This window comes from Emys orbicularis, chromosome 9, assembly GCF_028017835.1.
Source record: "Emys orbicularis isolate rEmyOrb1 chromosome 9, rEmyOrb1.hap1, whole genome shotgun sequence".
NCBI classification, from domain to species: Eukaryota; Metazoa; Chordata; order Testudines; family Emydidae; genus Emys; species Emys orbicularis.
The window spans coordinates 48253530-48280534 of record NC_088691.1 but is presented as its reverse complement, the minus strand read 5'-3'; the positions used below and the strand labels follow the sequence as shown (position 1 = coordinate 48280534).

General features: G+C 48.9%; 1 protein-coding gene across 3 annotated transcripts; it reads left to right on the top strand.

Annotated features, from left to right (window-relative positions):
• Nucleotides 1-61: 61 nt before the first annotated feature.
• Nucleotides 62-27005, top strand: NSDHL (NAD(P) dependent steroid dehydrogenase-like). Of its 3 annotated transcripts, none has more exons than XM_065410854.1 (8): nucleotides 62-88; nucleotides 2945-2995; nucleotides 4355-4516; nucleotides 5373-5519; nucleotides 7423-7551; nucleotides 22267-22409; nucleotides 25093-25195; nucleotides 26343-27005. In XM_065410854.1, the coding sequence occupies exons 2-8, from the start codon at nucleotides 2975-2977 to the stop codon at nucleotides 26673-26675; spliced, it is 1038 nt and encodes a 345-aa protein (XP_065266926.1). In that variant the 5' UTR covers nucleotides 62-88; nucleotides 2945-2974; the 3' UTR covers nucleotides 26676-27005. The 3 variants fall into 3 exon arrangements, with proteins under 3 accessions (XP_065266926.1, XP_065266927.1, XP_065266925.1); XM_065410855.1 differs by lacking the exon at nucleotides 62-88 and adding an exon at nucleotides 108-206 and having other exon boundaries at nucleotides 5373-5462; XM_065410853.1 differs by lacking the exon at nucleotides 62-88 and adding an exon at nucleotides 108-206.

Here is a 27005-nt window from a genome sequence, read left to right as displayed (position 1 = left end):
CCGGGAAACCAATCAGCGAGTGCGCTGGGGCTCGCCTGATTCTCGGACCAGGGGCTGGGCTGCGAGAAGGGCGGAGCGGGCAGGAAAGGTTGTTGCCGCTTGGCGGGTTGAGGGGGGTGCCTGTGTCCCTGGAGGCTGGGGCGGGACTGGTGAAAACAGCGGTGGTGTAGGGGTCCTGCCTGCTTCTTCCCGGGGCTGGGCGCCAGGTAGGGGTGGGCAAGGGCTGGGGCAGGAGGTTGGGGGCACACGGGGGAGCTGTGGGGAGAGGGCTAGGAGGGGCCAGGGCTGGAGGGAGGGTGTCTGGGTGCTCAGGGCCTTAGGGGCCTGTGGGTGGGGAGTCCTGAAGGCTGGTTATGGGGGGTTTCGGGACAATGGGAGTCCTTGGGCTATAGGAACAAGGGCAGGTTTGTAGAAATTTTGATGGTGCCCAGAACACCCAGAACCCGCCCCCCCACAAACTCCCCCCCCCACACACCTGCCTAAGGCGCTGGGAGGGAGTTTGGGTGGGGGAGGGGATCTGGGGTGCAGGCTCTGGTGTGGGGCAGGGGATTGGGGTGCAGGAGAGGTGTAGGCTCTGAGGGAGTTTGGGTGCAGAAGGGGTGAGAGGTCAGGCTCTGGGAGAGAGTTTGGGTGCAGGGGGTGTGAGGGGTTGGGCTCAGGGAGGGAGTTTGGTGGGGGAGGGGGTCTGGGGTGCAGGCTCTGGGCTGGGGCAGGGGATTGGTGTGCAGGTTCTGAGAGGGAGTTTGGGTGCAGAAGGGGTGAGATGTAGGGCTCGGGGGGGGGGAGTTTGGGTGGGGGAGGGGGTCTGGGGTGCAGGCTCTGGGAGGGAGTTTGGGAGTGAGAGGGGGTGGGGGAGGAAATTTGGGGGCTGGAAGGTGTGTGTGCAGAGGGGGTGTGGGTGCAGGCTCTGGAAGTGGATGGGAGGGAGGTTCGGTGCTTACCTGGGGCACCTCCTCTGGCAGCGGCTCCTAGGCAGGGCAGGCCGGGGGTCTCCTTGTGCTGCTGTCCCCAGGCACCACCCCTGCAGCTTCCCATTGGCCACAGGGACATTTGGGCCAGGGGCTGCTGCCCCCCCCCCCCCCCCATGGGTTGCAAGGACGTGCGGGCAGCCACGTGGAATGAGCGCACAAGAAGCCGCTCAGCCCGGCTGTTTTAAATTGCCCGGGGGTAGCAGGTGGGCTGGGAGATGCACAGGGGTGGGGTGGGGAGGGAAACTTTGCTGGAGCCAGGCCCCTGGGCCAGGGGTATTCCTGGTGCCCGGGCACCAAGGGCCCATAGAACTCGCCGCCCATGAACAGGGGAAGTTATGGGCTGTGTTTGTCATTCACATGTATCATTTTAATATTGGTGTTGGGAGGGGTGGTATCACCCTAGGCTTCAGCCCGGGGCAGGGACTCACCTCGGGGCTCTCTCCCATGTTGCCTTTGTGTTGCCAACACTTGTGCTTTTATTAAAGCTCCAGCTGCTGGAACTGCTATACTGTACAGTACTTCAGTTTTCATTCTTTTAAAGAAAGTTTCTAGCCGTCCTGGTGAGGAAGCAGGTGCACTGTGAAGGCACAGAAATCTTTTATCATGTAAAATACGTCATGAATTTTAAGCCAATCTAATGATTTTTCAGGGACAGACTCTGATTTTTGAAGACTGGGGACTGACAATACTACTCTTCCCTGGCAAAATCTCCCTGATAAAATCCTAACAGCCACTAACTTAACCTCAAATTCTTCCTTAAGAGTCACCTTTGCTGTTATACCTACAAACCCCAGCCTGTTAAACATAGCTGGACTAGAGACAAGCTGTGATTCTTCCTCCCCAGTTAGTATACCTTGTTTGTTTTCAATGTAACTAAATAAGCGGGGCCAATTCCTCACCAGATTCATTTGCTTATGTTATAGTCTCATTCTTTTTGTCTTTAAATTGTAAGCAATTCAGGGTAGGGATTGTCTCTTTTCTCTGCTGTACAGTGCTCAGCACAATGGGGCCCTAGTTCCAATTTGGGAGTTTGCACTACCATTATTATTAGAAAATATTTTTATATTATAGTGCTTCAATCCTGTCCTGGCTAAGGATAAACCATGTGGCCATTGGTTCCTCTGCCTCTGGATGTTGTGTAGATGGACCTCAACAAATCTGCAGTAGTTATTGATGGGCCCAGTATGGCTGCTCCCAGAGTGGTGAAACTCGGGGGGCGGTCTAGCCCCCACCCCTGCAATAGTCACACAATAAACTCATACCTGGGAGGGGAGGTAAGAGTGGGAGCCAGAGAGGCTGGAGTGGCTACCATGGGTTGGGGGTTAGGCCAGAGAGTGGGACCTGCAGGGGCTGGAGTAGGCGGAGACCCCTGGGAGCCTCCTTCCCAGCCTAGAAACACTGCATTTCCTGGCTGAGTCTTAGTACCACCCCTCAATCCCCCACATTTACAGGGAGCTTCTGCCCCACTCCCAGGCTGCTCTCTGGGAATTATATTTCACAGTCTGCTGATGTGTTTGCATTCTAGTGTTCAATTCAGAGATGACAAGGCAGTTTAAACTGGCTAAAATGAGAAGGATTTGCTGATTAAGAGGCATTTTTCCACAAATACACAATTACCTGAGCTACATAAACCTGTTTGGAGTACTGTCATTGATGTGGAATCTTTATATCAAATTGAATTTCAATAATTTATGTATTTTCTGGAGCTTAACATAATAATAAGAGCTCAACTATGTTGCTGAGAAGTTTTATAAAAAATAGCCATTTTATTTTTGTGGGACCTACACAAAAACAGTGTGCTCTCCCTACGAGGACGATGCTAGCGAGTAAAGCGTACAAGATTGATCCAAGTTACTTATCTGCTGTGGTAATGTTATATGGGAAAAATCTGTGTTTTCCAGTTTAAATGGCAGGTGTTTGTTTTTGCACCACTTAAATGTGATATGTAAAGTATTAACTTTTTTTTTTTTTAGGAATTAGATTTGCAGTGAATCCTCCAAGAAATGGCCACACAACTCAGACCAGTAAGTTCAAAGGAAATATTTTTTTTCTCATCTCAGTTCTGGAAAACTGGTACTCTGCAATGGGATCCCTGTCTAAAGACACAGCACTTAGAATCCATTGAACCATCACCTGCCTTGGGCAGTTTCACTGGGATAATTTTCCCCTTGAACTCGGTAGAAGATTTGCTGAGGTGAGTTTTTGTGTAGTAACAATAGGAGCAAATCTATTTGCAACCAGGACAGTGGGTTCTCTGTACAAAGCTCTTCTGCAAAGCCTCAGTTGCTCACTCTGTGCTGGTGCTGAGCAGATAGGTCACTGGTCTTATTTCAGGCAGGTGAGTACTCAGACCAGAGTGCCTGATATTGACTCTGACCAATGTCTTCGTAGAAGAAAGGCTAAGGATTAATTAAAAGGATAAGCTGTATCTGCTTGGCTGCCTTCCTGGTTTTGGACCCATTAGTCCTGCTCCAAGCTTTGTGTGAGAACTAGTTTCACCTGCTCCTTTCCATCACTGAGAATGAAACTCTATTGGAATAAACTACAGCAAGCTAAGTTTGTGGGAGGGTTACAGCTATATATGAAGGAAACCGCTGGAGACTAGGAGCTACTGACAGCCAGCGGGGACTTTGTTCTCATTGATTTTAAGAGACACTTGGATCTACAACTGCACCTATCATTCATGCTTGTGTTTGTAGATACACTGCCTGCACAGTATGAAATACATGTATGTATCGAAGTAGACAAGAATTTTGCGATCTGAGTGCTCTAGAGATTGAGATTTGGTAAATGAGTGAGCAAATGGAATATATAAAGAGTGGGGCTCATTGGCAGAATGGGGGAGGGGGTAGATAGCTGTTTGTTTTATATCTGAGCTAAATTAGTGGCATTACATGGGTTGTGAATCAGTACATAAAGTCAGATAGGATTGTGTAGAACTTGATTCATCATATTTTTAGGGGTGGCTAAGCTCTTGTTTCCGTGTCTCTGGCTCTTGAGCAGTTTCAGACTGCTTGATACAAGAACTGTGAAATTAAACAAAATAAATTAGTCTAATGAAATTTCGCAATATAATCAACCTCCTGGGAAGGTAAATACAGTCAGGATAAACCTAGTCAATGAGAGGGAATGAGACAGGATCTTCTTACAAAGGACATAAGCTGTGCCAGTGAGTTGCTTAATACCTGGATTCAGATTCCTCTGATCAGCCTAATTACTGACTTGTCTAACTGCAGCAGTGGAAAACTTGAATTCTGAACTTCAGCCAAGCGACTGAGATCATCACTCCTATGATCCTGTGAAGTTCAAGCCTGGGTTTACTGAAAGACTTCACAAGTGTGTCTGCTTGTTATGATACTTCTCTCCCCTTCTTGCCTCTGCAGGCCAGTAAGAAATGCACCGTGATAGGTGGCTCAGGATTCTTAGGCCAACACATGGTGGAGAGGCTGCTGGAGAAAGGCTACACAGTCAATGTGTTTGATATCCAAAAGGGGTTTGAGAATGATAAAGTGCAGTTTTTCCTGGGAGATCTCTGCAGTAAAAAGGTATAGTATGAACAGAGCTGACAAATATAATACTGTGTTAGGAAACAAAAGTGAAATATATAGACTGAGCTTAGGATCTCGTAGAGGCACATTCCCCAAGGTAATTGACTCAATTTTTGTATGAGACATGTAATGTGTTCCTTGAAAGGTGGGAAGGTCAACGCTACAGCAGTATTTTGTGGAAGGGTTGCAGTACGACCTTGTGAAAGGGTGATCAACTATGTCCCCTCTCTGCCAGTGCAGTCCTTCGCTTCTCTTTCACCAGTGGCTAAAAATAATCCCTAAGGGGGGGACTCTTCTTGAACTCTTTGGAACAGTCCTTGGTTGTTTTAGCTTGTATCTGTACAAGGACAGGGCTTATACCTGCCTTGCAATGTGGAGACATGCATCACAATATGTCTTGGAAATAAATTGCTGCATGTGTCTTAGACTCCTCCACAGGCATGATGTACTCCTTACGAGGGATGCACCATAAAGCTGGGCAGTAACGTTGGGATTTGGGGGTTAAATCCTTGGAAGGGTTCCATGCTGAGTTTTTAACTCCTATCTGAGACGTCCTTGGCCTTCTGCTTGCACCTGACTAGCTGGGTGTGGCTAGTTTCCAAACCTTAGGAAGCTTCTGGATTTTTTTCCTGGGGGGGGGGAAACAACAAATGGAACTTCCTGCTTAGCAGTAAGAGGTCTGGAGATACAAGAGCTGGTCCTGTATCTCGACTCTTCAGCTTCATGAAGATGATGTGGCTGTTATGTTTCACAAGAAAAATGTGGGCGTGTGTGTTCATATAACCTATACACTTTCCAAATGGAAAGTACTCGTGGTGTTTTCACTGGTGCCTTGTCTCATCTGTCCCTCTAGGACCTGTTCCCAGCTCTACAAGGTGTGACAGTGGCTTTTCACTGTGCTTCACCAGCACCTTCCAGTGACAACAGGGATCTGTTTTACAAGGTGAATTTTATGGGGACCAAAACTGTCATTGAAGCCTGCAAAGAAGCTGGGGTTCAGGTAAGAGTAGAACAGTGTATGGGGGGGACATGAGATGCTGAAGTCCTGATATAAGGATATAGAACAATAGCGGCATTAAAGAAATGTCAACTTAATGACTCCAATAGTAACTATAAGACAACTGCACCATTTCCCCCTTGGTCTTTCTAACATCACATGAGCTTTTTATTTCAATTTCTGCATATTGAAATCCTTGAGCACTGGATGAATGAGAGACTTTATTTTTTGGTGGAGGGAAGGTTGCTTATGAAATACACCCATTGTACAGTCTCCGGGTGGAAATACAGAATTACTAAAACAATACACAGAATTAAATGATGCATGTCAAGTATGGACTCCCACCCCAGAATTGCTTTCTTTCTATAATAGGCTGCTTGGAGGAAAATGGGCCATGTGTTGTTTACCTTCAGGCTTCATGTTGGGATTCGTCAGAACAAGGAGTACATCTGAGTCCAGAACTTTAGGCAGAAAATGTCTCTCTTAAACTGTAAAAGATTAAAAAGTTGTGTTTCAGAGGGTAATTTGGTTGATGGTATTTCTGATCATCTATATATCTTTGACTTCCCATTTCAAATCTGCTGGGCCATATCATATTCCAACAAATGTAGCATAAAAATATTTTTAAGATACTTTAAAGACTAGCAAATACCTCTTAAAAAGCACACATTGGTATTAAGAGTTGAAATGTGCCAGGAAAGCAGGCTAAGTGGGCATTCAACTTCTCCTTGCAAACTATTTTTCTCTCTTGATTGACAACACTGGAAATTTTCTGAAGTGTCCACTTCACCTGTTTCTGAAGCATTTTGTCATTTCAGTAGGATTATTTCATCCTTAGTAGGATATATTATGAGACGTTTATGTTGTCAGGTGGTCTGCAGTGGCTCAAAACCATGAGTTTCTATCTCAGGGCAGATTGTCAGAACCAGGGCAGATACTGCAAACTGGTGATGTATTCTATAATTAGATTTCACCAAATGTGAACTCCTGGATCACTGTAACAGTTTTAGCATAGAGTCAGACAGTCCTCTTAGACTCTCCAGTCTATCTTGTCATCCAGACAAACTGGACTTGGTGATAAATGGTTATGTACACCAAAAAACATACCATATTCACATTGCTTCCAATCCCAAGAGACCAGTTACTTACCCCAAATCAATTGGTTCCCTAGATTTTACGCCAAAGACCATGCCTATAGCCAGTCTTGTAATAAACTACACCTCTACCCCGATATAACGCTGTCCTCGGGAGCCAAAAAATATTACTGTGTTATAGGTGAAACCGTGTTATATCAAACTTGCTTTGATCCGCCGGAGTGCGCAGCCCCCCCACCCCCCGGAGCACTGCTTTACCGCGTTATATCTGAATTTGTGTTCTATCGGGTCGCGTTATATCGGGGTAGAGGTGTATCTAAAGGTTTATTAACTGGGGGGGAAGAGTTAGTTACAACTTAAAGCAAGCAAACGTATACACACAAATGACTTACCATCTAAATTCTAAGAGTGACAGAGTTGTAGTAATCTGTCAATTCAAAGTATCTTTCAGAGCAGACCCAGGAGACAGCCCCTGGGGATCTCTGGCTTCAGTTTGGTAGCTCTGGCCCTGTGAGCGTTCAAACTGCAAAGAGAGAAAAAATCTTCCTGTGACTTTGTTTTATTAGAATTTCCCAGGTGCGAGAGGCCCATTAACCAGTCCATTGTATTGCGATGTTCCTTGATGGCCCATCTGATTTTGATAGCCCTTTGGGATGACTGGGATGCCTGGGTTCACAAGTTCAGAGTAAATATTTTCAAAGTTATAAAGCAAAACTTACGCATTTTCTTAGTATGGAATACCAACATTACAAGTGAGATTAATGCATGCAAAATTTTACAATACATTACGTTTTTTCCCTAACCATTGTCAGAAACTGGTGTTAACCAGCAGTGCCAGTGTAGTCTTTGAGGGCACAGACATCAAGAATGGAACAGAAGACCTCCCTTATGCAAAGAAGCCCATCGACTACTACACAGAGACCAAGATCCTGCAGGAGAAGGTATACAGCACCATGCTGCTAATACTATCACACTCTGTGTTTAAACCAGCATTTCTTCTTCGAGTGATAGTCCCTATGTGGATTCCAAAAGTGGGTGCGCATGCATGCCAGATGCCGGAGCCGAAACTGTTCATAGTAGTGTCCGTTGATCCGCGCGTGCCGAGGCTTTAAGAGGTTGCGTGGGTCGATGCCGCTCCATTTCCCTCTTACCGCCAGAGTCGGAACCCCTGTTCCTTGCTGCTCTTAGCTTGATAAGAGAACTGCTTCTGTCCATTGTACATAGTTTTTTCTTCTTAGTTAGTTTTTTGTAGTTTACTTATTTGTTTATCGTTAGTTAGTTAGCTGTTTCCCCTGGACTTCTCCCCTCTGGGAGCTTTTTGCCCAGCAAGCTGGGTTCAAATACTGTGCTTCGTGTCTGCAGTCCTTTTCTGTGAGCGACGAGCATCAACATTGCCGTGGCGAAGCTCATGTTGCTGCCCACTGCTCTATTTGTCGATCGTTTCTGTCATGCATCCGCAAGGCCAGAGAACATCACCTCCGCAAAAACCTCATGGAAGAGGCAATGCGACGCAACCACGTGTGCTTCCAGGATCTGCTGGAACGGGGTTCAACACTGGTAGTGAACACCTCTCCAGAGCCACCCCACCCAGCACCAGTTGCATAAAAAGCACACTCATGGGCACAAAGGGTGCTCCCTGATGGCAATTGCCTCCAAGCAGTGTTGCCTCCCTGAGCCATGCCAGGTCAGGTAAGAAGTTGCTTGCCAACTCAGACACTCCTTCTCCAAAGAAGTCCTGCTCTGAGCACAAATCTAAGACCCGCGCTCCACTGGCACTGCCACCGGCCACGGTGTCTGGCCTGCCGCTGTCGCCTCTGGCTCTGTTCAGCCTGCCAAGTCCATCCAGACATACCTGCCCAGTACCATGTACGCCAGGACGCTTGTCTCCCCTTACACCAACGGCTGAGCTAAGTCTGCCATACGTGGTCTCCCCGCCCTGTCCCGGGACCTCTGTCACTATTCGCCTACCATCCCCCTTGGACGAGCTGCTCCTATTCCAACCTTCTCCGCTTTTCTACGCCGGGCTCGTCTACTGTTGCTCCTGGACTGTCCTCCCATGCCAGCGGTCCTGACGGCTTTGCCTCTACCAGACCTGTCTTCCCAATCTAAGTGGTCTTCCGAACTGAACACTGCATTCTCGCCTGTACGGTCCTACAGCCGGGACCTTCAGTGCCATCCATACCCTCCCGCATACGCCCCACTGGCCAATCCATGGTATCATTACTTCCGAGCACCACCGCCACCTGGCGACCCATATGCCGGGCCATACTGGGCCATGTGGAAGCCCTACCATGACCATGACATGCCAGCTCACTTGTGACACTGTCCATCCCCAATGCACGTGGCCCCTTCCTCCATCTTTGAGGACCCACAGGCTGTCCCTGTTCCGGCGGCACTGGTGTTACTGACAGTGACCTTACCAACCCCAGTCCATACAGGCGCTTCCTCGTCTCCCGATGATGCCATCATCCCTCCTACACTTATCTCCTGTTGACCTACTGCAGTACCAGCACGTATTTCAACGTATGACCAACACCCTCAATCTGCCTGTCCAAGATGTCCAGGACCCACAGGATCAATTCTTGGACATCCTAGGATCTCCTGGACCCTCGCATATTGCCCTCCCCATTCACAACGCACTCTTATAACCGGCCCAGACTGGCACACCCCGGCTTCCTGTGCCCCAACACCGAAGCGGGTGGAATGCCGCTATTGCATTCCTTCGAAGGGCATGGACTTTTTCACCCACCCTCTCCCTAACTCGCTGGCGGTCCAACTGTGACCGAGCACGCCTGCCAACACCTGTGGTCTACATCCCTGATTGGGCTGCCAAGAAGTTGGACCTCATGGGCTGTAAGGTCTGCTCCTCTGCTGGCCTTCAATTCTGCATCGCCATCTTGGCCAAGTATGACTTCCTATCCTACTCCAAGCCTGCAGACTTCCAGGCCTTCCTTTCCCCCAGAGAAGCAACAAGACTTCCAGTGCCAACTGGATGAAGGCAAGTTGGTGGCCAAGGTTGCTGTCCAGGCTGTGGTTGATGCTGCCAATACTGCATCCTGCTTGCTAGCATCCGGGGTCGTCCTTCACTGGGATTTCTGGCTTCAATCCAGTGGCTTCCCAAAAGAGGTCCAAACCACCCTTGAGGACTTTCCCTTTGACAACCATAAGTTGTTCAGCTTCGCGGTGGATGAGTCCCTATACTTCCTCAAGGACTCCTGTGCCACTCTCCAGTCCCTGGGCCTTCTTCCCCCCCCCCCCCCCCCCGTTACCAACAATGGTCCTCCTTCCGACCCCGCCCTCAGACCACGTACCAGCCTTACCACCAGCCCTATTCTTTTTGGCACCGCCTGTGCACCCAGCGACTTTGCTACCCTGCCACTGCTTCTTCATCTGTCTCCAACATTCCTCAAAGCAGCCCTTTTGACTCCTTCCCTGAGATCCATTAACCGCCCCACCACCTTCCCGCCACTCCACAGGTGGTTTTCGATGGTCACCTTGCTCTCTTTGCTCACAACTGGGGCAACATTACCACAGACTGCTGGGTGCTGGACATTGTTAATTGTGGGTACCTGATTGAGTTTATCTCCTTCCCAACTTGCTGCCCATCCCGGGAGCACCCTGCCACATTATCACACTCACCCCTCCTCCAGAAGGAAGCATATGCCTTCCAACTCAAGCGCTGCTGGGGCTTCTGTTCCCCTATTTCCTCTTTTCGAAGGACAGTGGCCTCAGTCCTGTTTTGGACCTCTGCCTTCTGAACAAATTTTTTTGCAACTTCCATTTCCTCATGGTTCACCCTCCCCCTGATTATTCCCCCTCTCCCCATGGAGCTTGGTTCACAGTATGAAGGCATCCTTTAGTTATATTTCCATATCGACATCCACCCTGCTCATCGCAAGTTCCTCTGCTTCACAGTCAAACACTCTTATTATCAGTTCTGGGCCCTCCCCTTTGGGATTGCTAACGCCCTCCGCATCTTCACAAAGGTCTTTGCCCTCGTGTCAGCACCGCCTGGGCCATTCTGTGTTCCCATGCCTAAGTGATTGGCTCTTCATGGCATCATCCCAAGCCCATCTCCTCACCACTATTCAAACTCTGCATGCCCTCCTTGGCACCCTAGGGGTTTTCATCAATGAGGAAAAGTCTATCTTCACCGCTACCCATTCCCTCACCTTTATAAGTGCTCGTTGCAGCCTGGGCTTACCTTCCCTCAGAATGCTTCCCCACTGTCATCACCCTCCTTGCACAGCTCTGCTAACACCTGTGTACGCACATCCGTCTTGCCTCTCCCTTCTGGGTCATATGGCATCCTGCATCTCCGTTACCCCATACACCCGTCTCCATTTGTGCTGCCTCCAACTGTGGCTCCGTCCATCTACAACCTGCAGTCCGACCACCTCAACAAAATGGGTTCTCATTCCTCCACCAGTTCTCGCCTCTCACCTGGTGGCGCAATCCAGCCACAGTTTTGACTGGCGTTCCCTTCGCACCTCCCACACCCCACCTTACCCTTGCGACAGATGCTTTGCTCGTTGGCTGGGGCGCTCATCTAGACGACCATGTGGCTCAGGGCCTCTGGTCACTCAGGGAAGCACGGATGCATCTCGGCATCCTAGAGCTGCAAGCTGTTTGCCTTGCCTGCCGGGCCTTCCTACCTCTCCTTCGATCCCCCGATGTACAACTGCTGTTGGACAACATGACGGCTGTTGTTTACATCAACAAGCAGGGTGGAGCCCAATCCCCCTCTCTCTACCGAGGCCATCCTCCTGTGGAACTGGTGCCTCCAGCACGACGACATGTTGCAGTCAGTACATCTTCCTGGAACCAGCAACTCCGTGGCAGACATGCTCAGCCACTCCTTCCATGCCAATCACAAGTGGGAACTTTACAACTCTGGTCCCTTTTCCACCTGTTGGGGCATGCTGACTTGGGACCTCTTTGCCGTGCCAGAAAACCACAAACTTCTCCTCTTTTTGCTAGACAGGTGCTCTTGGCCCAGGCTCCTAGGGCAACGCTCTCCTCGTTCCCTGTGCCCCCAGTCTATGCTATGCTTTCCTCCCTGTTTCCTTACTTCCCCAAGTCCTCCGCAAAGTACGGTGAAATTGTGCAACTCTTCTCCTCGGAGCTCCCTCCTCGCCCCGCCGGTATTGGTACATGGCTCTCCTCCACCTCTCTGTTGACCCCTAGATACGTCTTCTGGACATCCTGAATCTCCTCACACAACATGGCTGACTACACCACCCCAACCTGGGTCCTTTCCACTTCATGGCCTGGTATTTGATGGGGCTTATGCGTAGACAACGCATGTTCCTCTCCTGTTCGTGGCATCCTTTTCCAGAGTTGCCACCCATCTACTAGTGCATGTTACCAAGCCAAAGGGTGCCGTTTTGTCGCCTGGCTCCCCTTGGACTATCTCCATTCCTGCCATTCTGGACTACCTCCTCCACCTCCATCAGTCAGGCCTCACCCACTCTTCTGTCTGCATCCACCTGGCGGTGCTTAGTGCTTCGATTTCTCCATCTTCACCCACCCGACTACCTCCTCCTTTTTTCATAGCTTTCTCAACGCCTTCCCCGCCATATGAAAGCCTACTCCTCTCTGGGACCTTAACCTCATCCTCTTGGCCCTCACCAAACCACCATTTGAGCCGCTTGCAACATGTTCCCTCGCCCAAATCTCTCCATGAAGGTGATCTTCTTGGTGGCCATCATCTCTCTAAGGTGAGTTAGTGAACCTAGCAGCCATGATGGCAGGACCCCCCTTTACTGTTTTGCAGAAGGACAAGGTCTCCCTTTGTCTCCATCCCAAATTCCTCCCCAAAGTTTCCTTCCCATTTCACCTCAACCAATCTGTGCACCTCCCCACCTTCTACCCTAAACTGCAGGCCTCTCCCCAGGAATGCGTTTTCACACCCTGGATGTCTGCCATGAATTGGCCTTTTACTTCCAGCGTACCCAGTGCTTTTCAGGCCTCCCCACTGGCATTTTATCACTATTGCGGAATGTTGTTGCAGCCATGCCCTTTCGTTGCAACGCCTCTTGTTGCATCATGGACCGCTACATGCTTTCCCATATTTCTCTTCCCTCCCTCCCCCCTGGAGTCATGGCCCAGTCCACACGGGCTCACACTGCTACATCCATCTTCCTGGCGGATGTCCCATGGCATGACATCTGTCGGGCTGCCACCTGTGCCTCGGTCTACATCTTTTCCGCTCATTATGCCATCGCCTCTGCCACATCAACGAATGCTGCAGTGGGCCATGCTGTTCTTCGTACTCTCTCTTCTTCCAAGCCTTCACAGCCACCTTCTACCTGTGCACTACTCACTACTCTCCCACATTTGGAATCCACATAGGGACCACCACTCGAAGAAGAGGAGGTTACTGTAACTGGAGGTTCTTCAAGATGTGTGGTCCCTATCTGGATTCCAGTCCGCTCTCTTTTCCCTCTACTCCAGGCTGCTTTGTTGCCAGGAAGAGGGAACTGGAGCAGCGTTGACCTGCCCAGCTTCTTAAAGCCTCGGATACGGTGGTCAGCGGACACTACTATGAACAACTTCATAGTACATGGTGAGCATGCACACCCACATTTAGAATCCAGATAGGGACCGCACATTGTGAAGAGCCTCCAATTACAGTAAGTAACCCCCTCTTCCCAAAGTGGGGCATGTCTTGTGCAGTGGGGGCAGACAACTAGCCATGGGGTGGACAGACTTCTTAGTTTTTCAGAGTCTCAGCTTTCATTTAAAAAACAAGATCTCTCTAGCTCTTATGGTTGCAAAGAAAACCTTCAAAACGTGACCCAAGTATAACTGATGCAGCAAAGTTTGCCTGAGTTCTCAGAGCCTGAAAGGATAGCTCTAAGATATAAAATGTACCATTCATTTCACCAGAGCTGCTGTTCTTCTTTAGGTGCTTGCTCATGTCGATTCCATTCTAGGTGTGTGTGCACCCATGTGCACAGTTATCGGAGACTTTTGCCTTAGCAGTATCCAGAGGGCTGGCTGTGGTGCCCCCTTGAGTGCTGCGCTCCTGCGTCGTTATATCAGGCACCGCCAGCCCTACGCCCTCTCAGTTCCTTCTTACCAACCATGGTGGTTAGTAGGAGTGCTTCTTTCCCTTACTTCGCAGGTGGTCAGCGTTTTTTTTCCCTACTTGATCTCTGTGCTATAGCTATAAATAGTTTATTTATAGTAGTTTCTATATAGTAGTTATATAGTAAATAGTCAGTTAGGGTCCCGGCAGGGACTTTGCCCCAGTCTCCAGGTTTTAAACCCTGCTCTAACTGCAACAGGCCTATGCCTGTTAGTGACCTGCACAGCAGCTGTTTGAAGTGTCTAGTGGAATCCCACGTAAAAGAGAAGTGTTGCATCTGCAAGAACTTTCATCCCAGGACACACAGAACACAACATTCGTTTGATGGCCCTCCTCATGAAGGCTGCTCTTCGCCCAGCCTCAGAGCCAGCATGGCCGGTCGCAGTGTGACGTTACACTCCATATTCTTTATGGAAATATGCTTATGATATGGCATAACTGAGATACACTTTATGGAAGATGGCTCATGTAAGATCACTAGAAAGGTTGATTTATTGAATGTGATTATCCAGTGTGTATACCTGTATCATTTCTGTATCTGAAGTTAGGAATATTGACCAAGTATCTGTATTTCAAATGTGCTACTTTGGGTGTCACCCACAGTCCTTCAGGTATAACAATGAAAAGCCAGACCGGGCTCATGGCTCATCAGCAAAGACAATAATGGACTGTGAAAGAGCTTAGTCTTCCTGTGGACCCTCCAGGCAGCCTGCGAGTAATGGCTGCTACAACCCTGCAGAGACATGGGTCTGAGTCACCTGGTACTGGACCCCTTCCCTCCCTCCCCCCTTGGAATGCCAGTGTTTTTCCACTGGAAGACAAAGGGTTCCTGCCATACACAAAAGCTATATAAGGCAGGGGAGTGACATCATCGTGGTTCTCTTCCTCCCTGCCCAAAGAGACACTGGGAAACACCTGAAAAGAAGAACTGAACTGAGGGGAGAAGAATTGAGCCCAGGCTCGAAGGTTGTGTAGCCTGTGAGTAATAATACCTGAAGTTTCAAGCTGCAGGCCAATGCAGCAGGCTTTCAAGAATCTCTGTAATCTGCCTGAAACAACTTTTAGGGTGAGAAATTACTATTTGTAGCCAATTTCTTTAGTGAATCAAGCTCAGTTTGCGTTTTTGTTTTATTTGCTTAGTAATCTGCTTTGTTCTTTTGCTATCCCTTCAACCACTTAATCTGCCTTTTAGAGTTAATAAATTTGTTTTGTTTATTATTAAACCCAGTTTGCCCAATTTCTAACTGAGGGGGAGGGGGCAAGAAGGTGTTCATATCTCTCTTCACATTGAGGAAGAGGGTGAATTTTTATGAGTTTGTGTTTGTGCAGATCTTCCTATACAGTGCAAGACTATTATTTTGGGTTTATTCCCCAAAAGGGGTGTGCATGTGACTTCAAAGCTGACTTCAGTCTGTGTCCAGCTGGGTATGGCCCTACCTGTGTGTGTGTGTGTGTGTGTGTGTGTGTGTGTGTGTGCGCGTGCACACACAAGAGGCTAATTCAGCACAACGGAGAGGGAATACAGGCTGGTTGAGCAGGAGGAGGGGCTCAGTGAAACCACAGTACATCAGGTGGCATCCCAGCAGGGGGTCTAACCCGTCACACGCAGCACCCAGCACTTCGGCGGGTAGTGCACCTCCGGCACCGGGCTCTTCCCGGCAGCTGTCCCCTTTGCAGGTGCCCATAAAGAAGGCCAAGAAGAGGGACCCAGCACCAAGCAAACTGGATAAAGGGGCATTGGGCAAAGGACCCTGCTTGGCCTGCCCACCCACGCTGGAGCCGCAAGGGGGCTCTGCCCCAGGGAGTACCACCCCCCAATGCACCCCATACGGACTCCGGGGAGCAGTAAGGGAGCCAGGCTGATGGCGCAGTCAACGCCTTCTCAGCTCCCGGCGCCCAGAGAGCAACGAGCGCTCCCACTGCAATCAACACCGCTTGCGACGATGGACCCGGCTAAGGCTCCTCACAAGGGCAAGCCTGCCGTGAGGCAAGGGCAAGCCTCCCAGAAGGCAAATGAGCACATCCGGTCTCCGGAGCCAAGGCAGAGCCACACTGTTGGTCTCCACATCAGCCCAGGTCACCGGTTTGCCTCTACAGGTCTCCAGCACCGCATTCCCGGTCTCTGCCCTTGCGCCAGGACTCGCCTAGAGAGAGACACTGGTCGCCTTACAGTCAGCAGCGGTTGTCTTCGCGATGATGGTCACCATCACTGAGGCCTCGGGGACGCTCTCCAACTCGGCGCCTCTCCCCCTACTCCCGGCACCGGTCGGACCATTCCAGGCACTGCAATGGTTAGTCGCCAGACCCAGGCCTTGAAGACCCTGCCCTGATCTCCAGAGGAAGAGGACTTTTCCGGCACGGAGGAAGTTGAGCCCCTCACCTAGACAGCAGCACAACTGGACTCTAGAAGGTGCACCCGCTATGGCAATGCTGACCTGGCAGCAGGGCTAGTGGCTGACACAGTGGCCCTATTGGAAGGCCTGGGTGTACCAGTTATGCTGATGCACCAGTCCTTGGTCGCCATATCAGCCAAACCTCAGTCGGCACCAATGGCACTGGGCTCGGTGCTGGATGCGCCGGTGGGTGCTGCGGTGGAGGAGTAGGTGCCCACCCCGAGACCTCCTTCCCCTGCTGGGGAAGATGCCCTGGGCCCTCTCTCGGTAGTCCAGTCATCCTACTCCTCTCCGGATGAGGCGGTGGCGGAGCCCTCCTGGCCTAGCCGACCAGATGACTTCAGAGATCATCAAGCGCTGCTCCGCTGGGTGGCCACCAACTTGGGCCTCAAGACGGAGGAAATGGTGGCGCAATCAGACACTTTATTCAATGTGCTCTCCGCGTTCACCCCCACTCGTGTCCCAGTCCTGAATGTTGCCAAGACCATCTGGGAAACCCCATCCTCCATCCCGTCCACTTCCAAGAGGACGGAAAAGAAGTATTTTGTTCCCACAAATGGATTTTAATACCTATACATCCACCTGCCCCCGGAGTCGTTGGTCATGTTGGCAGCCGACAAATGGGCTGGCCAGTTCCACCCTAAAAAATAAGGGGGCCAAGAGACTGGACCTTTTTGGGTGCAAAATTTATTCCACGGCCAGTCTCCAGTGGCAAACCACCAGGCCCTTTTGAGGTGTTATAACTTTAACTTGTGGGACTCCCTCCTCAAGTTTAAGGACTCCATGTCCCAGGAGGTGGCCCAAGAGTTTGGGGCTCTGGTGGAGGAAGGTACTGCGGCAGCCCGGGACTCCCTCTAAATGGCCTGGGATGCGGCCAATTCGTCTGCCAGGGTGGTCACCTCAGTGGTGGTCATGAGGCACAGTTCCTGGCTCCAGACTGCTGGCCTGTCCTAGGAAATGCAGGCCTCTATTCAGAACCTCCTGTTTGATGGAGTTGGGCTGTTCTCCAACCAAACGGACGCGAGGCTGTATGGCCTAAAGGACACTCAGGCCAGCCTCCGCTCACTGGGGATGCATACTCCTCAGTTTGCATGGTAGCCATTCTGGCCACCCCCACCGCCAAGGCAGTGTCAGCCTCGGCAGGGTTACCTGCAAGGAGAAGGGATGCTGGTTTTAGTTGCCGCCGCCCTTCATCCTCCCACTCACCGGCACAGCCTGGCCAGGCAAAACACCATGGGGCCAGAAGCGCTCGTTTTGATGGTGCGCTCGAGAGTGATGCAACAGTCACCTCCCCAGGTCTGCCCCACCTTTTCCTCGACCGTCTCCGTCCCTTCTGTTCGGCCTGGTCAAGGGTCACCTCGGACCATTGGGTGTTAGACATCATGTCATCAGGCTACAGCCTCCGTTTTTCGGTCACCCCTCCCTCCCAACTCCCCTCTTTCCCATCCCTCTTCAGGGACCCTTCTCACGAGCAGCTCCTTGTTTAGGAAGTAAACAACCTACTGCAACAGGAAGCGGTGGAGGAGGTCCCTGAGGAAATGAGGGGGAAAAGATTCTACTCTCACTATTTCCTGATCCCAAAGGCAAAAGGGGGCCTACGTCCCATTCTGGACCTGTGATGGCTCAATAAATACCTCAAGAAGTTGAAGTTTTGCATGGTATTCATCATTCCCTCCCTAGATCTGGGAGACTGGTATGCCGCTTAACTTGAGAGACTCTTATTTCCATATCTCTGTCTTCCCAGGACACAGGTGGTTCCTTCATTTTGTGGTGGGCTAGCGCCATTTCCAGTTTACAGCACTCCTCTTTGGCCTATCCTCGGCCCCATGGGTCTTTACAAAATGCATGGACCCAGTAGCCGCTTACCTGAGACCCCAGGGGATCTATCCTTATCTCGACGATTGGCTCATCAAGGGTAGATCACAGGATCACGTGCAGACCAGCCTCAATCTGGTACGAGCCATGCACCGCAACTTGGGCCTGTTAGTGAACGAAAAGAAGTCAACCCTTGTACCAGTGCAATGGATAGAGTTCATCTGGGCGGTTCTCGACTCCACGCGGGCAAGGGCATTCCTCCTGGAGTCCCGCTTCTGAGCCATGTCGGATGTAATCTCCCATATGAGGGATCATCCGCTCACCACCACCTGCACCTGCCTAAGGTTGTTAGGTCATATGGCGGCCTGCACCAATGTGGTCCACCATGTCTAGCTCCATCTCCACCCGCTGAAGGCGTGGTTGGTGTCGGTCTACATCCCCAACAGGCACAACCTGGACCTGGTAGTCGAGGTGCCAGATCACCTTCGGGCATCCCTGGCATGGTGACTGGACCCTGCATCAGTCTTGCAGGGAGTTCCCTTCACGGCCCTAGCCCCGTCATTGACTCTGGTGTCCGATGCCTCAGATGTAGGCTGGGGAGCCCACCTAGCAGGGTTCAGTACAGAAGGCTGCTGGTCGGGGGGTTAACTGCTCCCTCCACATAAATGTCAGGGAGCTCAGGGCGGTTCACCTGGTCTTCCAGGCTTTTCGGTCCCAGCTACAAGGCAAGGTGGTTCAAGTCCTGATGGACAACACTGCCACGATGTTTTATATCAACAAACAAGGTGGAGCCAGGTTATCGGACCTTTGCTGGGAAGCTCTCCAGCTCTGGGACTTCTGTGTGTAGCATGCCATTCATCTCGTGACAGCGCACCTCCCCTGGACCAGGAACGTTTTGGCGGATCACATCAGCAGAAACTTCTCATCTCGCCACGAATGGTCTCTCCATCCTGATGTGGTCGACAGGAAGTGGGGGGTCTCCCCAGGTGGACCTGTTTGCAACTTGCCAGAACAGGACGTGCCACCTGTTCTGCTTGTTCCGGGTGATTTGACAGGGACTTCCTGCTGTACACCTTTCTACTCCTGTGGTCAGAGGCTCTGATTTACGCTTTCTTGCTGGTGTCATTGCTCCACAATGTCCTTATGAAGGTCAGGCGGGACAAGGCAAAGGTCATCCTGATCGCCCTGGCTTGGCCTTGCCTGCACTGGATCAGTATGCTTGTGGACCTGTGAGTATTGGACCCGATGCCATTGGCCCGTTGGTTGGATCTCCTGTCGCAGAATCACAGCTGGCTGCTGCACTTCACAGCTTAGTTGCTCCATGGTTGATTACTGAGAAGTAGGAGTGCTCGGCTGGAGTCCAGCAGGTCCTACTGGGAAGCAGAAAGCCCTCCACTAGAGCCACCTATCTGGCTAATGGAAAAGCTTCACGTTTTCACGGATTGGGCCTGAGCAGGTCTCGCTGCAGCTGATCCTGGACTACCTTGTGCATCTTAAGCTCCAGGGGTTGTCCCTTTCATCCATTAAGGTCCACTTGGCTGCTGTATCAGCCTTTCACTCTCCATTCCAGGGCAGATTGGTCTTTGCGCCTGGCATGACCGTCTGGTTCTTAAAAGGTCGGGAGCGGCTCAACTCTCAAGTCCGGGATCCTGTCCCTTCATCGGATCTTAATCTGGTACTCAGCTCACAAAAGCCCCTTTCGAGCCCTTGGTGTTCTGTTCTCTTCTGCTCTCCTGGAAGGTGTCATTCCTGATGGCTATAACTTCTGCCCGAAGGGTTTCCGAGATTAGGGCACTCACATTGGAAGCGCTGTATGCTGTGTTCTTCAAGGACAAGATCCAGCTGCAGCCACACCTGGCTTTCCTGCCCACGGAGGTTTTGCAGTTTCACACGAGCCAGGACATATTCTTGCTAGTCTTCTTTCCAAAGCCTCAGAAGTCTGAGGAGGCACATAGGTTGCACTCCCTGGATGTCAGGAGAGTGCTAGCCTTCTACGTAGACAGGACCACACTGTTTCGCAAATTGACTCAGTTGTTCATTGAGGTGGCAGATAGGATGAAAGGTTGTCGGGTGTCCGCCCAGAGGATTTCATTTTGGATCACTGCCTGCATCTGTTTCTGCTATGATGGGCGAAGCTGCCTCCGCCGGCGATTTGTCACCGCCCACTCAACTAGAGCGCAAGCCTCGGCAGCTGCCTTCCTGGCCCAAGTGCCCGTTCAAGATATCTGCAGGGCCGCTATCTGGTAGTCCATTCGCACATTCATGTCTCATTATGTGCTTACCCAACAAGCTCGAGACGATGCTGGCTTTAGTAGGGCAGTGCTGCAAGCCGCACGACCGTGAACTCCGAGTCCACCTCCATGGATACAGCTTGTGAGTCACCTAGAATGGAATCGATATGAGCAAGCACTCGAAGGAAAAATGGTTACCCACCTTTTCGTAACTGTTCTTCGAGATGTGTTGCTCATGTCCATTCCATTACCCGCCCTCCTGCCCCTCTATCGGAGTTGCCGGCAAGAAGGAACTGAGAGGGTGTAGGGCCAGCGGTGCCTGATATACCGACGCATGAGTGCGGCACTCAAGGGGGCACCACAGCCGGCCCTCCGGCTACTGCTAAGGCAGAAGTCTCCGACAACAGTGCACGTGGGCGCATACACTCCTAGAATGGAATGGATATGAGCAGCACATCTCGAAGAACAACAGTTACGAAAAGGCGGGTAATTTTTTTTGTCTCCTTGCTGGCAGTCTCGGCAAAGACATTAATGAGCCATTAAAGAATGCACAAATATCTCTCATGTAGAGATGATGGAGACTTTCAAAAATAGAAATAGTGGTTTGCATGCACCTTTGAAAATCTCCCCTGGTGCCTTTAAAATAGCATCGTGGCACACTGATGAAGCAGTGGAAAAGATGCTTTCACAGCAGATGCTCATGCTGTTCCTGTTCTTTGGATAAATATAGAACTTTGTCTCCACAGTTGTCAAACCTGCCCTTATACCAGCAGTACCTTTTCTTAATAGAAAAGAGAGCAAAGTACACCTGTGGCATAAGTTAGGCTATTGAAGTAGGGTATACGTTTGAGACATGTTTATTTGTGGAGAAGGTGTGCCAGAGGATTACTATGTCAACTTAATCACATGTTGTACAAACACATTTTGTTGCCTCTGGTGCTGAGAACATCTTCCATTATGAAAGCAAAATCTTGTCTGTCTTTGTGCACTTTGCATTTTCTCCCACTTGGGACACTGAAAACCCCTGAAGTCTGTTTCACATTCAAGTTCTTAATACTGCAGGAGTTGGGTGTTAAATATGGCAGGGGACTGTTTAAATGAAACAAAACCAAATCCTTGAGATTGTTTCCATACCTTTTTTTTTAATTCCAACTACAAGTTTCATAAAGTTTTCAGCAGAATTTACATTTGAATACCAATTTAAGTTGACAGTGGCCCCTTAAGCAAAAGTATTAGGCTCAACAGCCTTTTTGCATTCCTTGAAAAAACGCTTAGCTTTTTAAAAAAAAAGCTATGTACTTGCTATTCAAAAATCGCATCAGAGTATCCGTTCATTTGCAAACTCAGCTGCCTTGCAGATTGATGAACTAATAGAGTAGGAGGCTTATGAATACACGATTAGACAAATCCAGCCCAATATGCCCATAATTATGCCTTTGTTTTTGTCAAAGCAGTGGAAATATCCATATTTATTTGCACATACAACTCAGTACTTCATAACAAATATCATGGGTTTCTTCTGGGAAAGACACCAGCTGCTGGAATATGGTAGAACATGTTGTTTGGAAACTCCTAATGGAAATAAAAATAAACTAAGTCTGCATGTTATCAGTTGGTGCTTCCAGTGGAGTGAAATGATGCTTTCTCAAAAGGTGCATTAAGGAAGCTAATGATGGAAATCTTTCATTTATTGATGAGCTAAAGGATTTTGGGGTGGAAAAATAATTCTTTCTGATTCTCCTATTCCCCACTACCTAAGCAAGGAATGGGATGGAGCGGTGCAGTTCCAAAAGTTCCAGGGTTCCACTGTTCACCTATAGATATGATTTCTTTGTTGAGAGACCTCCTTTGCTGGCCGATCTGTGAAGTTGTGTCTGACAATGAAACTGGATGCGGCCTTGTCTGCTGCCTTCCTGACCGGAAGAGGAGTAGGAAAAAGGTGTTCCCCAAAGGCATAGATGGGCATTAGCTCGTATATTGATGCTGGAGAGAGGTTTCCCCAAAAGATGCAGAGGAAGCATTTTTCTAGTGAGAAGCAGTTCAATGGGATGACGCAAGAGATGCATTTCTAAGCCATCTGTCGGTCTCCCCAGTCTTTCTTGACTAACTTTTTGTCTCCCACAGGAAGTGTTAAATGCTAATGACCCAGATGATAATTTCTTCACAACTGCCATTCGCCCTCATGGGATATTTGGTCCCAGGGACCTCCAGCTGGTTCCCATCCTCATTCAGGCAGCTAAAAGTGGCAAAATGAAGTTCATGATTGGGTGAGAGAGGCTCAGACATCTTTATGTCTCATGGGAAATTTGGTACCAAAGTGACATGCCCCTTTTGGAAGAAAGTATTACTTAATGTAGTATCAAAGATATGGATGGTGCTTCTCCAATGTTAAATCAAAGGCCCTGACTGGAGATGCCCAAGAACTAGGCAGAATGTGTGATTTAACAGTCCATCAACTTCTACACAGAACCTACTCAGGAATCATAAAATAAAATTCCAGGAAATGATGGGTTCCCCAGCTATACCACCACTGCTTTGACCCAGGATTCATTTTGAAGAAGCCTTCTTTTTGTGGGATACTGGCACTGAGATGAGTTTGTCTCCTGTTTGAAGAGACTACATCACTTGAGCTATCTATGAACAATCTAGAACAAATGTATATAATTATTATAACATAACTATGTACAAATATTGCTTAATGCACTACTGGAAGGTGCTAAGACTCAACAGTAATGAGTGGCATATGAGCCTTTATCAGATAGACCATCTTTAAGAGTTTGTTGTTCTATGCTAGCTTATAGTGAAGATTCTTGATCATTATGGCTAAATTATGATTGAGACATTACAGGTCAAACCAAAGATTGACCTGTAAATCAGAGAGGTTACATTCAAATGCCACAGCCCTAGTAGTTTGGACAGTAGTTCAAAGCTGACCAGTCACACATTCAGCATGGTCCAGTTATGTTCGTCTATAATATGCAATAAGACCTGACAGAGCATGGATTGTGTTACATTAACTCATCTAGTGTTATACAATTCTTGCTTTCAACTCTCTTATTGTGATCTCAAAACTTAAATTGCATTTTGATATTCATATTGATAACTATAATAAGGTTCAAAAACTTGGCTTCTTCATTGCAAGTGTCACAACTTGTAGTGTGGAATTTAAAATTTAGAGCAAGAAATAGTACTGACTGCCATTAAGACTTTTCTTAGACTCATGTATTGTGATTTAAAAAATAAATTTCCCATCCAGCTTATGATAGATTTAATTGCATACTGGGAGGGGTAGAGGTGTGTGAGAGAGATATATTTAGAGAGAAAAAACAAGGAGTCCGGTGGCACCTTAAAGACGAACAGATTTAATTGGGCATAAGCTTTCGTGGGTAAAGAAACCTCACTTCAGATGTTTTTTACCCACGAAAGCTTATGCCCAAATAAATCTGTTAGTCTTTAAGGTGCCACCAGACTCCTTGTTATTTTTGTGGATACAGACTAACATGGCTACCCCCTGATATTTAGAGAGAGAGGTGTCTTGTGTGGCTTTTGTGTTAGCTTGCACCTCTGCCATCAATTAAACTTCCCCTCTCAAGCTGCTTTATGAATCATTAATCCAAATAAATGTAAGCTTTCCCATCTTATGTTACGGAAACATTTCTTGTACAGTCTCCACTTTCCTCCATCAGAAAGCTGTTGCCTCTGCAGAACTAGAAACACTCATGTATTCCCTTCCAGTGAAGAATATTTTCTTTTCTGTCTTTGTATGGCCCATTAAATCCACAATGACTGAAAATTATAAATCAGGACAATTGTTTCACAAAAATTTGCTTTCAGGGTTAGGGGCTAGGAGAGTGCATCTGACAATCCAGTTGTTGATTTAATGAACACAGTGGGTTAAATTCAACTCTGAGGTAAGCAGGTGAAGATCCCCCTCATTTTGGCCAGGGCCAAATTTGGATGAAATTTAAATTTAATGAGCCAGGCAAATTCATAATTGAGCAGAAAGCTTGTCCTTAAATGACCACTTTTGTGCTAGATACAATATCCATATCTGTTCTGCTTCTGTGGATTGTTCCACTGATGTTCTGTGGGTCCCCAAACCTTCAGATTTCAATTAGCTGTGACTGCAGGTTTTTAAGGCTTTGGATAGGAGCTGGGATGGTGCCAGGCTTGCTCTGCTCTCCTGAATAGTGATTTAGGTTTGTCTACACTAGCACTTTTATCGATCGGGGTGTGAAAAAAACCACACTCTCCCATTAACATAGCTACCACCACTCACCGGGGATGGTTTAATTATGCTGGTGGGAGAGCTCTCTCCCATCAGTATAGAGCAGCTACATGGGAGACCTTACAGTGGCGCAGCTGCAGCGGTACAGCTGTGCCACTGTAAGGTCCACAGTGTAGACAAAGCCTTAGAGACTTCTTGACTTCCCCTCTGCCCGGTGGGTGCTCGGCCTCGGCCCCGGCCCTGTCCCACCTCTTCCTGCCCCTGCACCACCCTCGCCCCACACTCATTCTGCCCCGCCCCACCTTTTCCCAGCCCTGCCCCCTTCCCGCCCCCATTCCACCTCCTTCCCCCAAGTCCCCATCCCTGCCCTGCCTCTTCTCCCCACTCCTCCCCCTCCCTCCTGGAAAGTCCTGAGTGCCGCCAAACAGCTGTTAGGTTGGGGGGGCGGAAAGCGCTGGGAGGGAAGGGGAGGAGCGGGGACACGGTGTGCTGGGTGGGGGGAGAAGAGGGAGGTGAGGAGAGGGGAGCTTGGCTGCTGGTGGGTGCAGAGCACCCGCCAATTTTTCCCCATGGGTGCTCCAGCCCTGAAGCAGCACCTTTTTCTGACATCTGCAGAAGAGGTAGCTGGGAGCTCAGCTATGTTGGTCGCTTTGCCTTTTACCACTTGCTGATTTTCAGCTGCCTTGTACATTGAGATAAGCTTTTTCCTTTTGTGTATGCAGGGACGGGAAGAACCTAGTAGACTTTACCTTTGTGGAAAATGTGGTCCATGGGCACATACTAGCTGCAGAGCATCTTCATAAAGACTCTCCCCTGTGTGGGAAGGTAAGGTATTCTCTCCGTTGCATATGGATAGCAAAACTGGGTGTGATCAGAGATTCCATTTCTTTGTGTCTTCTTTGTTCACACACATTTTATTCCCTTAGCTCTTCTTTCCTCTCGGTGACTTGGATGAATTTTTATTGCACGGGAAAGTGACTGCACTAACTAGAATAAAACCCACTATGAAAAAGTGCTGTGTAAACTTCCCTCAGATGCCATCTCCTCACCCCAACATGCACTGCTCTGCCACACCCCATGGTCGGGACTTAGCTGGGGTGGGGGGGATGTGGTACCCTATCCATGCTCTGCCCACACTCCTGAAATAGCTGCATGTTTCTGCTAGTAGGATTGGCAATAAAATAGTTAATACTGACATGGAAGTATTGGTCTCAATGGGATGTTAACTTTGAAGACCAATGGAGGTAGTTCGCACCTCTTAGCTATTTTTTTTTTTTTTTTTTTGGCTGCAGATTCATTCAGATGGCTGTGCATCTGTTAGAAGCTTCTTGCAACCATAAGGGCTAAAGATAGATGGACTTAAACTTACTGCTCAATCAAAGCTCTAAGCACTTAAAAAGTATAACATAGTTACAAAACACCCACTCCAAAGCAGCAGAAATTCTCAAGGTTATCTTTGGGTAAAGAATTAAGCAGTGCAACAGTCACTAATAGTCTGAGGTCTTGTCTACGCTTAAAATGCTACAGTGGCACAGCTGCGCAGCTGTAGCGCTTTAGTGTAGACACTGTCTACACCAATGAGAGGGTTGGTCCCATCGGCATAGGTAATCCACCTCCCCGAAAGGCGGTAGCTAGATCAACAGAAGAATTCTTCTCTCAACCTAGAGCTGTCTACATGAGGACTTAGGTTGGCTTAACTATGCCACTCGGGGGAGTGAATTTTCACTTCTGGTTTGTTGGGAGCAGTGGGTTCTCTTAACACGGGAGGGAGTTGTAGCTCCGTAAATGGCCATTTCTTGATATTAAATGTAGTTAATTTTCTTTTTTAAGTCTGATACTAAGAATCATCAGAGCAAAGCTGCGGGTGTTAATCTGTTCAACAATAAAATGAAATGAAAACTAGGACTTTATAAAAATGTGTCCAAATTGTCACATTTAATCACAAGGCTTTTTTTTGTGTTCTTTCTTTCAGGCATTTCACATCACAAACGATGAGCCAGTCCCTTTCTGGTCATTCATGTCTCGTATCTTGACTAGCTTGAACTACGATGCACCCAAATACCAAATACCCTATTGGGTGGCATATTACTTAGCCCTCTTACTGTCTCTGGTGGTGCTGCTGCTGAGTCCACTCATCACGATCAAACCTACCTTCACCCCCATGCGGGTAGCATTAGCTGGGACATTCCATTACTACAGTTGCAAGAGGGCCAAAAGGGACATGGGCTACAAGCCGGTGGTGAGCCTGGATGAAGCAGTGGAGAGGACTATCCAGAGCTATTCCCACCTACGCCGGGCCAAGTAAGGAGACCCAGAGAAACCCCTCTAGCTAATAAATTTAACAAGGGCATTGAAGAGACCCGAATTCTCTGGACAGATGAACCTTTCTTCAAGCCTCTCCTAGGGATAACGAGTTTCTCTGGATTGAAGGACTTCATCCTGTAGTTGTACTAACAGCCCGTACCTCTCTGTGACTGCTTTGTGTGACAGCCTGTTCTAAAATAGCTATTGGCTGCTACTCTGTTTGAATAAACACCCTAATGTTTCCTCGTAAAATAGTGAGCTAGCACATCCAGATTCCATCCCCTGCTGTCTCCGCCCATAACTTCTATTTTGCTGCTTTGGTGACTATGCC

Bases quoted from the DNA above. Each gene is read 5' to 3' on its own strand.
- NSDHL (XM_065410854.1), top strand. From the start codon at position 2,975: ATGGCCACACAACTCAGACCA. The intron at 2,996-4,354 runs GTAAGTTCAAAG...TTGCCTCTGCAG, and splicing joins TGGCCACACAACTCAGACCA to GCCAGTAAGAAATGCACCGT. The intron at 4,517-5,372 runs GTATAGTATGAA...CTGTCCCTCTAG, and splicing joins GAGATCTCTGCAGTAAAAAG to GACCTGTTCCCAGCTCTACA.